This window comes from Labrus mixtus, chromosome 14 (genome assembly GCF_963584025.1).
Source record: "Labrus mixtus chromosome 14, fLabMix1.1, whole genome shotgun sequence".
Taxonomy (NCBI): Eukaryota; Metazoa; Chordata; class Actinopteri; order Labriformes; family Labridae; genus Labrus; species Labrus mixtus.
This window is the reverse complement of record NC_083625.1, coordinates 8,860,706-8,874,157: the sequence shown is the minus strand read 5'-3', so window position 1 is coordinate 8,874,157 and position 13,452 is coordinate 8,860,706. Positions and strand designations below refer to the sequence as shown.

General features: G+C 41.4%; 1 protein-coding gene across 2 annotated transcripts; it reads right to left on the bottom strand.

Annotated features, from left to right (window-relative positions):
- Positions 1–5,059: 5,059 nt before the first annotated feature.
- si:dkey-175g6.2 (uncharacterized) lies at positions 5,060–10,937 on the bottom strand. Of its 2 annotated transcripts, none has more exons than XM_061054900.1 (2): positions 10,687–10,937; positions 5,060–8,628 (listed from the first exon to the last, which is right to left on the bottom strand). In XM_061054900.1, the coding sequence occupies exon 2, from the start codon at positions 8,597–8,599 to the stop codon at positions 6,578–6,580; it is 2,022 nt and encodes a 673-aa protein (XP_060910883.1). In that variant the 5' UTR covers positions 8,600–8,628; positions 10,687–10,937; the 3' UTR covers positions 5,060–6,577. The 2 variants fall into 2 exon arrangements, with proteins under 2 accessions (XP_060910883.1, XP_060910884.1); XM_061054901.1 differs by lacking the exon at positions 10,687–10,937 and adding an exon at positions 9,440–9,837.
- Positions 10,938–13,452: the final 2,515 nt, after the last annotated feature.

Here is a 13,452-nt window from a genome sequence, read left to right as displayed (position 1 = left end):
TGTGCTCAATGGTGTGGATTGGGTAGCATTTTTGCCGTTTTGTGATACCAGAGCCTACCCTGTATTTTCACCCTACAGGTATCAATTTTGTAAGAATGTGCTGTATCTCGCTTTTTCTCCCAATTTTTACGCTTCTTAAAATCACAGCGGCTCTCAAAAGGTCCTTCATAGCTGAGTAAATTTTGGAAATCAAACAACACAAGTTATTTAAAGCTCAGTAATGCACACAGAGGACTACAGTTCCCGGGTCAGATAGAGCATCATGGCATGCAAAAAAAACATATGCTGCAGCGCAGAAGTGTCAAGTTAGAGGTTAAATACCAATTACCAGCTGTTACAAAAGGCGTGTGAAAATACGTTTTAAGTTGTTGTTGTTTTTAGGAAAAACAGCATGAAGTAACCAAGGCCTGTTTCACACATGCCCTGGACTACTGAAATTGTTCAGATGAACTGCATGTGTGATGGCCTCATTTTCACCCTGACTTCATCAAACATTTTTCCTGCCAGCCCCCGAGTAAAAACAGCAAGAAGTCAGGATGAGCCAATGTTGGAATGCAGCAATTTATATTCAGGATCATTTGACATAGAATTAATAAAAGGCAAAAAACAAGCGGAAATATTTTGTCAGGAGTGCATATGTGAAAGGCACAGAGCTTCAATAAGGCCGATAGTAGACTGCAGGTATGTTTCACACTTGCGCACTCCTAAAAACTCTTATATCCTGCAACCGGCACACATCCACAGACTGTAAACACATGACCACTGCAATCTCCATGCATGTCATGAAACTGCTTCTGAATGTTTTCTGTTCACCAGTACGCTCTTCTTCGTTCTTTTGTCGATTTTGTGATTGTGTCAAACTACAGGTAGGTAGCATTGATATAATAGCAAAAATTATCATTATATCATATAGCAGAGTCTGTTGCTTCGGTTGCGACTTCCGTATTATTCTTTTAACGTCATGTCTCTACAGAACGGTATGAATACTCTAACCCTGCAGCGTAGGGTTTAATCTTTAAATTTGACGTCAGTTTAACCCAAATCCTTTCTCTCGATGTTTTGAGAAAGAGACACAAATAGCATCCTGTTCTTTCCACACAGCCTGACACAATGACAAAAATTACAATAAGAATGGGACCAAGGGAAAAAAATCACACCGGGGCATAAAAATTCACTGTTTACTGAAAACCATTAACAAGATACGGCTGGTTGCCAAGCAACCTAGTGTGACCCATTTTTGTATCAGTGTTTGTAATTGACTTTTTGCCCTAATGTATGTGGTGTTCATATTATTGTTTTCTAACTACAACTGAACCAAAACATTCAATAAGACATCTTTTGTGTTTAAATATATTTCTGACTTCTGTGTAAAACTGGTGTCAGCTCTATGCTATATATCCACTGATAATATGCATCATCATTTCTGTGCAGCTAATATCACAGTGACATTTAAAGTTAAAGGTTGAGCCACTGCTGCAGGAAATAATGATCAGTATTTAATCAGATTTATTTGGATCTAATAGCTGCATTAATTCATTATTCACACAACTAACAGCTGACATTTTCTTTTGCGTTTCTGCTTCTGTAAATGCTCAGGCTTCTTGGGGCCATTACTGATAAATTGCAGTCCTGTCAGACTCCTTTGTGCCAGGAGCTGGATGTATACCAATTTTTTTTTTCCAGCCTGTGAGAGTTGGAGCCTTTTGAAAGATTCAAATTGCATTTTAATTACCGGGCACACACCCGGCAAAATATAAATGATTACTTTTAGGACGTAAAGTGATCTAAAGGTTGACATGTAATTATCACATTGTGCTGGAAATGTTCAAATCTCAATTATGCAATGAACGTGGGGATGTAAATAGCAGCATCACAACAATGCTCTTTTTGTCCACAGCTTTGCAACAAGGTGTGAAGAAGGAAAGGATGAGAGGCTCCTTTTCATAAGGAACATTGTGTTTGTGTCCTCTGTGTTGAGCTCACTTTTTGTCTGAGTAGACCTGCAACAAATGAATTCACTCACACATTATATATGTCTGTGTCACAGAGACTAAATATGGGTGTTAATGTAGCGTGCATGAGCTGTTGTAGCAATAAAAGGTAAGGGGTGGGCCATTCATGACACACATGAACATCAAGAAATGATGTAACCATCAGTTTAGACACTTCTACACTGGAAGTATATGAGATGATTATTAGCTTTTATCAGGTCAGAGTTATTAAGATTGTCGTATTTGGCATTTTATTTAATTATCTTTCAAACCAAATTGTAGTGTGAAATTTAATAAAAATGTATACTCATGGTTAGAAATGCAGAAAATTGCACCACAAATAGCCAATTGTTACTCAAGCAAATTAGACAGAAGCATTCAGTCTCAAACACTTTTGTCTTCTTGATGACAGAAGTGTCTGTGAGTTAAATAACTATCTAATAATGCCCACAACGTTTGATTTTACCATTTATGAACTATTGAACAAATGTGGATCTAAAGAAGTGTAGGTTTAAAAAAACAGTCACACACAAGTAGCAGCCAGTATCCATCCATTCTGTGCAAGCTCATAACAAATAAAACATGCGGTTCCTTTGGCAAAGCAAATGTTTTATTCACATCTTCCCCACAATGTCGACTTCATCCTCAACCAACCGCACAGAAGTGTGTGTTTATTCCACACTCAGCATGACAAGATACCGCACGAGTTTAAAGACAACTCTTACTGAAGTGTTTTTGAATGTTTTGATGGGTAAGCTCATTTTCGACCTAATTAGCTCATCCGCCATCACAACAAAATGTGTTTCTAAAGGCTCATTACTGATGTGTTATTCACAACATTTATACGTTGACACTTTTCCTGCACCCTTTGACCCTCTTATATCAGTGATTAACATTAAACACCTGCAACTTATTTTTATATCAACCCGCATGTCATCTTAATAAAAGTGTTGTTTGGCTGTGGCTCAGGCACAAGCTCAAAGAGCAGCCAAACACACAAGTTTATTATTCATTTCATTAGACATTTCATCGTCTCCATACTGATCAAATGTATTTAGACGTGTCTTCAGTTGATTTAGTCTGAACCTTTTTCAACTTAAAGCGTCTGTTATAAATATTTTTGTTACAGAATAAAAACCGCAGTACTTTGAATGGCAACTTCGGAGTGTGACAACAAACTGAAAAAACGTACACGACACTTTTCACGCCACACAGAGGAAGCTTTTAAAAGTGAAAACTTAAAACTTCTAAATGTATGAAGTCTGGTGTAGATTCATTTTCAGCCTTACATCTCATCTCAACATTTGTTGTGCTTTTCTAGCAGTGAAAAACGGCGTGTTGTTTTTGTTAAGTCTTGCCGGCCCTGCCCTGTCATAACTTTATCCCCCTCCCCCTCCCCCTCCCCCTCCCCTAGGTGTCCCGTGCCCCACTTAAGGAATCACTACTATAAGCTATCATACCACATGACATCACATTTACTATTCAACTCTCTTCAGGCTGCGATTCACAGTAACTGCAGTATACCATTTCGTCGTGAAAATGTTGACTTGACACTGACATGTCTGGTTAGCGAGCAAATCTTGTTGTTAAACTACTTTAAAATTATATTTAGTTCACGCTAACCTTACAAAACATCATCGAATCTTGCCAGCTAGCTTCCATGCTAACTGCTGATTAGCATCACTCTGTCCGATTAGCAAACAAATCTCCTGTTGCAGTCTAATGGGCCTGTTCTCTTTACTGGACGTGAACAATGTTTCTGTTGTTTTAACACATTATGGGATGTTACTGGATATTTTTAAACTCTTTGTCATGCTCTTTGACGTCAGTAGGGAATTGAATAAAAAACTTAAATGATATACTTCAAGTTACTTGGGTATATGTAGGACAATAACCTTCCAGCTGTCCATTATCAGGAGTCCTGGAAGCAGCTGTCCAACATGCTGGCCTCCACATCACTCACATATTCCTAATAATGGACACCTCTTGGCGCATTATCCCTTATTGATCATTACAATAAATTAGATAATTATCTGCTGACAGAGGTGAGACAGTTATTACCTGCAAATGTTAACATTTCAAACTAGTCCTTTGTCTTTTAAATAACAAAACCCCTGAGCACAACTGTGTACATGTAAATAAATTGACTCATTCTTCCAGTTAGAAATTAATATTCAGGTAGGATATCTACAGAAGGTACAAGCTGTAATTAAAATCTGAATTCATAGCATGGTGTCCAAGCGTCATAGTACAAGCCAAGATAAAGCCATGAAAGGTAGCGTTGCAATCAACTGGTGAGAAAGCTGGCAAGATAACACGTGATTAGAGCATATTGACAGCCTGGTAATCACTGTCGCTGTTTGTACCCCTGACAGCAGACATAAGCTTTGTTTTGATGCCAAACCAGCAACGTCCGGAGGCACTTCAAGGAATTATAGCAGGAGGGCATCTTGCCCATGTGAAGCAAGAGTGAGGAGGAGGTGTGGAAACAAGATATGGCAAAACCTATCAACCGAACACCTTTCCACCGGCTGATTGGCTGGCTCAAGGCAGAAGCGAACATGACTCAATCTTTATCTCGAATGCCAGCAGCTAAATTACTATACAGCTCAAAGAGAGTGTGCATTAGTGTGTGTGTTTGTGAGTGTGTGTGTGTGTGTGTGTGTGTGTGTGTGTGTGTGTGTGTGAGAGTGTGTGGTCCTGCGCAGTAAAGTGTACAGATGGATGACTCATCCAGCAATCATGTGACTCATCAATCACTGCAGTTACAATTTCCCTCCTTTCTTCTGAATTTTTCTGTTCTTTGGCAATTACTCCTTCTATCACTCCTGTTTTTTGCTCTTTTTCTCTTCATCATTTTTGATTGTCTGCAGAGATGTTACACCGTTTCTTTAGTTTTTTTGGTCCCTGTATTAATGTAACTGACATAAGTTGTGCTGTCTCTTAGCTTCAGCAGATTGTGTTTTTGTGTGTATTACTCGGGTACTCAATAATCAGGTGTTCCTCTTCTATTTTCTGCTTTCCAAGTACAACATAGCATTCGCCAAAAAGCCATTAAAAAACTGAACTTTAATAAAATAATTGCTTTTATTTTTTATCATATAGCAAAACTAGTAATCATCATGCTGTTATTTACACATTGCACGGGCATATTTATTTCACACTGTACATGTTACAATGCTAAAGGTGACATCAACAACAACACTCTCCTTTTACAAGACAGATGGCTTCACTGCGGACACAGTGGCCCTCTTCCTTTGAGATTTATTTTTTTTATGTTCACAGTTTATTCAGAGAAAACAACCATCTTGAATTCCCCATACTGTTTTATTTTTTCTCTTTTTTTTGTTCTTTTTTTTTGTTCTTTTTTTAAGATGCAAGTAGAAAGACGTGCATTTAACGGTTTAAGCACAATCCCTGACTCCCCGGCCTGAAACTTTTCAATGAATTTTCTCCTGATAATGAACAAAATGTTTGTAGCCTCTTGTCTGAAATCTGTTTGAAAAAGGCTGCAGAACAATGTAGTGTAATTTCAAGTATTTTCTTTTGCAAAGAAAGTAAAGATATAGAGATATGATCAGAGACAGAAAATGATGACGACAGAACAAAAATATGTGAGTGAAGATGGAAATTAGACAATGAAAAAAGACTCCTACAAGGTCGAGGAGTACAGTTTCTTTACGATTGTGGTGACTCTGCCATTGTTGAAACAATATTTTCTGGATCCCAGAATGATTAAAAACCCTTCGTCCACCAGGTTGGAAGTGTTTAGTGTTAACTTTGTGCTTTTGGAGTCCACAGGGTTTCTACAACGGGACCTGTTGTGATGATAATAATATGCAATATGATGTTTCCCTTATAGAACCAAGGTGCTTGTAAGGCAAAAGTCTAAATCTTGTAACTGAAATGTGTGAATTTGGCACCTTTGAAAGTTGCATCTGTTTAAAAATGTATCCAATCCAGGAAAAGAAGGCAACTACACACATCGTATACAACAAAAATATACTGTTAACATTGGATACCTTCTTTCATATTTGTGCAGCTAAGAAATCATGGACCTACTTTAGTTTTGCATTATGTCACACGGAACAAAAAAACACAAAAGATACAAAGTGATGTTGTAAACATGGTTCTCTTGCAATGGACTCATCTGCTTGAGAATGTGACAATAATGTAAGTGTGTATAGGTGTGTGGATGCATGTGGGTGTTCTTTGTGTGTATGTGTTGTGCATGTGTCCTCTAGAAAACTCTGAAAAATGCATCAGAGATTGACCTGAATGGAGGCAGACATACACCATGGTATGTTCTGTTTTAAAATGTAAACTGAGCAAGAGCAAGAGGCTGAACATGGTTACAGGGAGCTTAGACTGGGCGCCTTCATCCCCTCCCTGATAGAAGAAATCAATAAAAAAAATACAGTGATTTGAAACAATAGAAATCTCACTTTTGACTTCTTGACCCTTAAATTTCCATCAGGCTCCAAACACAGTCTTTTTTTTCACCTTCATATTAGCTGTTCTCCAAATACCGTACATCTATCCCACCCCCATTAGTCCCTCAGATCTGACAAATGTCCAAAAATGTCTCAATACATTCTGCGTTTCATGTAGATCCTCTCAATAAAGTTTTCCAGTTCCTCCTCACTGTCCAGCTGAGGCACCAGCCCGTCTTCCTCATAGTCATCTCGTGGTGTCGCTTGTGGATAGTAGTAAGGGGGTCGCCTGCCTCTCCTGGGTGGGGTTATTGGTTTGGGCGGAGGTAGGGGTTGGTAGGTCCGTGGGTGAGGAAGGATATAGTTAGAGATATAAGGTGTGAGAGGCAAGCGTGGCGGTGGCTGCTGTCTCCAGCCCTGACCGCGGTTCTTACCCCCGCCCCTGTGCCTGCGCCTTGGCGGCTGGAGGTCAAGTTCCTGGGGGCCGAATGGCTGTTCTCTGGAAGGGGAGTTTTTGCCATAATACTGACCTTTGGGATATGGGAAATAAACAGGATAGTATGCTCGATATGGCTTCTGGTAGTACGGATAGGAGGGGAAAGCTAAAAACTGTTTCTGGGGTTTGTACCAGTAGTCAAGCTGCTTCTGAGGCTTGTACCAATAGTCCTGCTTGTACGACTTGACTTTGTCCTTGTGCCATTTCTTGTTGGACTTGTTGTACCTGTAAGGGTTCTTTTTGGGGTTTTTTGAGGCTGTGTAGTGGTAGAGGGGAGGAGCAGCCAAAGGAGGAGGTACCAGGGGCCTGAAGCGCGGAGCCACGGGGTTGCTGTTGATCGGCTGCTGTTGCAACTCTTTCCTTTTCTTCTTCTTCTCCTCCACGTCACTAATAATCTCGATGACGTCGTCAGCAGGCAGGTGGAGTTTGCTGCTGATCTCGATAAGCCGGTCGATCATTTGCTGGTCCATGTCGTCGTCGTCTTGGCTGACCTCCTCTGAGCGCTTGTCCTCGGCTGTGTTGCCAGCAGCGCCCATGCTGCTTTTCTGCCGCGGCTTCATGTAGGACTGCTGCTTCCTCCCCATGTACTGCAGCAGCATGTCGGAGGCGATGTCCGCCAGCCTCTGCTCCTCCTCTCTGGCTCTTTCCGCCTCCTCCTGCTGCCGGAGCACCTCCTGTTTCTCTGCACGTGCCCTCGCCTCCTCTTCCATGTGGGAGAGGCTTTCCTCTTCTTCCTCCACCTCTTCCTCCAGCTCCTCGCCTTCGTCCTCGAAGTCGTCCATGAAGTTCCCCCCCTTGGCGGGTCTGTTGCTCGCCTGGTTGTCCTGCCAGTGCAGCTTCTTCCCGGCTCGTGCCAGCTGAGTGTTGTAAGCCTTGTAGCCCTTCAGTGGAGGCAGGATCTCATTGTCTTGGAGACCCAAGTCAATGTTCTGGAAGTAGCCTCGTATTTTTCGCTGCAGAGCAAGATCATCTCCCTGGGAGGTGGAACTTGACCTGGCTTTGTTCAAAAAACTCTCTAAATCATTTCCCTCCTCCTGCCCCTCATCTTTCTCTTCCTCCTCACTTGCATTATCAGATCCTACTTCCTCCACGGACCACCTTTGATCCTCCTCTGACCTTGAGTTCTTATCCTCCTCATCCCTTTCTTTTAAGTCATCACCCTGAGCAGCTGTCAGATGGCCTACAATTAGCTGTTCAATAGCCTTATCTGCCACTCGCCCCACCCTCTTCTCCTCCTCCTCCTCCTCCTCCTCCCCTCTGTCTCCCTCCGTCTCCCCGGTTCTCCTTATCTCACCACCCTCCGAGTCTTGATCGGGGGGCAGGTCCTGACTCTGATCCCCTCCCCAGTCTCTGATTTCACCCTCTCCCGTGTGGTCCAATGCCTCCAAAAGAACGGCAAGCACCTGCACAGGGTCGCTCACTCTCTCCGACGGGTTGTCTTGACCCAGGCCCCGGTCTTCTGACGTGTTGTTGTCGGGGCTGAGGAGACTCTGAGGCGGGTGCAAGAGGAAGGGGGTGAGGTTATCCTCTTTAGGGTCTGTCTGGGTGCGCCCCTCCACCCCTCCCTCCCCTCCCTCAACCCACACAGGGGCGGTGCCAGCCAGCTGCAGAGTGACAGTGAGCAGGGCCAATAGGATAAGGTGGGCTGTGGAAGGGACGTGATGACAGGTCATGACCATGCAGAACCGGCAGGAGGGAGGTTAAGCACCTGAGAAAAAAAAAAGGAGACAGCAGGGGGAGAGGGACAAAAAGACATATAAGAAATGATTACAAATGTCATTGGATGCAGTTTCTTTTCCTCTTAAATCATAATTAATCCAAAGTCAACGGCAATATCTGAACATCTGGATTATTTAAATGATGGACAGTTATAGTATAATAAGGCCTCTTTATATTGATGTATAAAATACTGCTGAATTTAACGTTAAGAAAAAAGGGGAAAAAAGAATCCATAAAAAGAATGAGAAATCATTTTTCCACCGTGAGGCCACCACACAAATGTACTTTAAGCTGTGCGCAGTTTTCAATTGAATGAACGTTTGAGAACAAAGGCAGTCAGATGCAGTTTAACAAGCCACGGGAAAGGCAACAGAGAAAGTTGCAGTCCCTTTTCGCATTCCTGGCGTTTGAAATATATTTTCTGGATGTCTCTAATGAACAATCACATCTGGTTCAAAATATTCCCCCTTTAGAGCATTTTTCTCCCATTTTTCAGGAAACCTTGTAAACAAAGTGAGGAGGGATCTGACCGTATAAACCAGTCAGGATTCTTGAGGTTATTTAAATGGACGTGACTGTGTAGAAAGGGGGCAATCATTTGCATGCAGAAATTGCGCTTTGGATCTAAACAAAAGCCATCTTTTGGCTTTAGTCGCGCGTCTACCACCGCACGAATACATTAATAAACGCTTGGTCTTTTCTATATGTTTAGCCTACAAAACTAATACAGCAAAGAAACACACGTAAAAGAATTGAATGTTCCGTCTGAATTTCCGATATAAAAAAAAAAAAAATCTTACCTATTCCTCAAAGCCAACCCTACCAGAACGCAAGCGCTTGTCATATTTTGCGCAAAACGTCTATTTCTCAAAAATAGTAAGAAAAAAGAAGCTACAAATTGATCAGATGTCTGTCTCTGTACAAGCTGTGATTTTGGCATGCCATGCGTCAATGCGAGGCGTGCAGGACACTGATACAAAGGCGGCACGCGCGGGGAAGTCATGCGTAAGGCTGGTGGCCACGGATGAGTTATTTAACCCTACGGTCCCTGAGTGGTCCATCCAAATTGTAAATGAGCTGGGTGTTATGTTTAAGGGATAAAGCCCGAAGGGATAAAGGAACAGGAGGGGTGCAGCCAGTGGATGAAAACGCGGTGTTATCCCTCTGAGATGTAGGCATGTTCCCCTCTCGTGACAGCGGCGGAATGCAGGCAAGCTCAAATTTGGACAGCTGAGCTCAGTGTGCAGTACTTTTTTATTTGATTATTTCCATTTTCATTAACAGGTACAGCAAGCAGGGAAAACGAAAAAAATAATCCATTCAGTAAGGCTACCGGCCTAGTGGATTTAGTTTTATTGAATTAAAATTCAATAATTGAAAACTGACTGGTCACATCAGTGCTGTGGCTTTAAAACTACAAAAAAAAAAAAAAAAAAAAAAAATCCACACGAATTTTGTTACATTGGCGTTTGAGAAATTTCAACTGAATTTTCAGCAACTGGCGCAGAAACATTTGTGAGTCATAATTTTCTCCACATTGTAATGACAGATTTATTTCTCCCTTAGATAGATGTGAAATAACAAATTCCCGTAATTCTGCGAAAACGATTATTATTATTAATATAATGGGCTTGTTATTATTTCACAAATAAAATTTAAAAAAACGTGGTTTGTTAACACATTTAATTATTTCTTAATTTGGGCTATTTCAGCAGCATAAAAGTTACTCGAATCTAGTTGGAAAAATATTACATTGAAAGCTTAAGTTACACATTTTATTTGATTTTACTTTCACAAACGCAACAGTCGCAGTGCACTACTTAACAAATATCAACAGTCTCCGAGAGAACAAAAAGCCTACATTCCTCTGACATGGATTTGATTTGGGAACAAATTCCTCTACTCTCAACATGCCTTAAAACAAGAAGAACTTATTTTATATCAATAACATTCCTAATATAAAAGTACTGACGTGAATCTGTAATACAATCTGTCTTTATCTGATTATGATTTGTGAAGGATTAAAATGAGATTTCGTTCCACTTACCTGGAGTCCCACAGGGGGGCGGGGAAGTGATGAAACTCTGGACGCGGGTAAAGCCAAGATTATTTCATGAATGCTGGATCACCTGAGAGAATTTCAGTTTCCCCCTGTCTCTCTCTCTCTTTCCCTCTGTGTCTCTCTTCAGCCTGTGACCAACATGGAGAAAGACAAACACACACTGACGGCTCTCTTTATTTAGTTGCCTCGCGTGTTTGTATGGCAGCAGCACTGGTGCTAATGTACAATTGAGTGAATGTTTTCAGCCCCACGGTCAGCGCAACTTTATTGTATATACCCTCACTGAACCACGTGACCCTCTCCCCCCTCCTCCCCCAGCTGCAGGCAGTGCTGACGTCACGTCCATTGATAAGAATGTTGGTGTGGAGATGGCACTGTGAGTCTAGGCTGGCCCCAGCTGATGAATGAACGGAAATGGCATGAATGAAATAGTACTTTTCCTCAATGAAAGGAGAAAATTGTAGAGATAGAGCTGGTACACAGCCATTTTTCCTGCTTGTACATTAAAGGTTAGTGTGTTGCTGCTTCTTCCCTCCTGGTTGCTTCCTTCCTCTACTCTGGTTTGTGTCCGATTAAGGGGGGAAAAAAGAATAGAGTGACCACATTCAAAGTCTATCAATTAGGGTCATTAAGTGACGCTCTGCACAGAATCAATGAGTTGCATTTGCAGCCTCAGACGTGCACTCCAGAGGCCGGTTTCTCCTGCTGCCTCCTTGTTAGGCTTTTGTCTGAGGTGGCCCTGATCATCTGTGGCTGCACGGCTCTCGGGGCCAAGAGAGCAGCCGTGCCTTGCTGCTCAATTTCTGCTCAATTTCCAGGGATTGCACAATTTTCCACCCGCTGTCTCACATTATTTCTTCTCTGCTCTCCATCCGGCACATTGTGCTCTTGACATGGCCTCTCATCACTGTTCTCCCCCCCCACATCACAGAGACACAAGTGGATAACCCTATACTGTTCATGATGAGGCTGCAAAATGCATGCTTCAGCAACGTGTGATGATTTAACGCTTGAATTAATGCCGGATGTATCATGAATTCCCATTGCTTACTCTTAAGAAATGATCAAGTCCCTTTGAGTTTATGTAATTAGTAAACGCTTAAAGGTTCATTAATCAATGAGTATTAACTCAGTTTCGACATACGTACATTCATTTATATGCCACCAAATTAGTCAGTATACAGTAAAGCACTTAGAAGGGCACATTTCTGATTAGTGCATTTTCTCAGCGTCTTTCATAGCAAAACACAACCTATTCATGGATTCCAGTAAAAATATAAACATCTACTGTTGGCTGCATTATTCAACAGTTACATTGAGATGTGACAGCTGAAGTGCCAGTTGGTAAATCAGAGGACAACGGACGGCCATTTTGAGCAGTAAAAAATGAAGTGAGAAGAAGTGAGTGTTGCTGCTAAATAAATCTAAAGGTAACTGGCTACCATTAGAAGGTGATCATTGGGCAACATGAGAAAGTTTACGTTTGGTTACTGGTTTGGGTCTGAAATGGCCTTCATATTGAATTGCTGCTTACTTAGACAATATGTGTTTAAGAACTTTATTCATTTGAATTTGTAAAGAGAGCGGTCAACATGAATGTTACCATCTGATGCCTTGTTAGCTTTAAGCTAAAAGTCCCATTTTAAACAACAGTTAATGAAGTAACTGTGTAACTGTGAGTTAATAGTCATTGATGGGTAATACATTATGCATTACTTATTAACATGAACCAACAAGAACTCATGATGAATTCTGTATTAGCTTTATTTGTCTTCATTGAGACATGACTCATGCGACAGTAATGTATTACTTCAACGTGTTATTTATTCTCTTGTCATATACCCACAAATCGTGTGCATCTAAATATAACACGCTACTTCTAGGAGAAAACGGTTTGTAATTATCAGCTTTATCCCCTCGGAATCTAATGCTGATCATTATCAATATAAAGCGGGGAGAAAAGTCCAGTTTTTGCCGAAAAGTAGCGGTGCGAAATCGACATAATTCCGCCTGCAGGTTTTAAACCTCAGGAGTCCTGCCTGAAGGAGGATAAGAATCAAAGGCTTGCAGAGGTAAACAACTCCCCGCTGCAAAGAGATGCTTTGATTACATGACCCACTCATGTGAATGCACCTCTGTTCCTTTCTTCAGCTCTTTTTTTTTTATTAAAGATAAAAAGCAACTTTTTACTTTCCCTGTCAACCAGTCGCTCCCAAGGTCTGCTGTAAAAGAGCATTTTGTGCATCATGGTTCAAGGGCAGATAAATATACAGGGATTTCCCCCCCCCCCTGTCATTCAGCTTTCTTGTTGTGCACACCATTACTGTCATTTATGTGCTGGATAACGTAGAAACAAGTTTGATTTACAATATTAAAGTCAAGCCTCATTTCCATACACATCACCTGTCAATGCCAAACTTCCTCTCTGCCCTTGATTGCCATTAAATCCAGCTGTCAGTCCTAATACAGAGTAGTCTCTCTCTCTGCATCGAGGCTTTTATTTCCTCATATTTACTGATGTTGTCTTTGTGCGTGTGTCTGTGTGTGCTAGAAGTTGTATTAATAATTGCACTGTACATTCAGGTAACCGCAGGCAGGGATTCCATATAATCAGCGATGTTCTCAGGTTAATTGGACATTTACTGCAGACGTCAGAGTCACATGAGGACGGCTTTGTCAGGGGAATATTGTGCGGTTTGACGAAAATGTCACGCTCCACTGAAGTGGATGTAAGATTTGATTTTCATAGGT

Bases quoted from the DNA above. Each gene is read 5' to 3' on its own strand.
- si:dkey-175g6.2 (XM_061054900.1), bottom strand. From the start codon at position 8,599: ATGGTCATGACCTGTCATCACGTCCCTTCCACAGCCCACCTTATCCTA.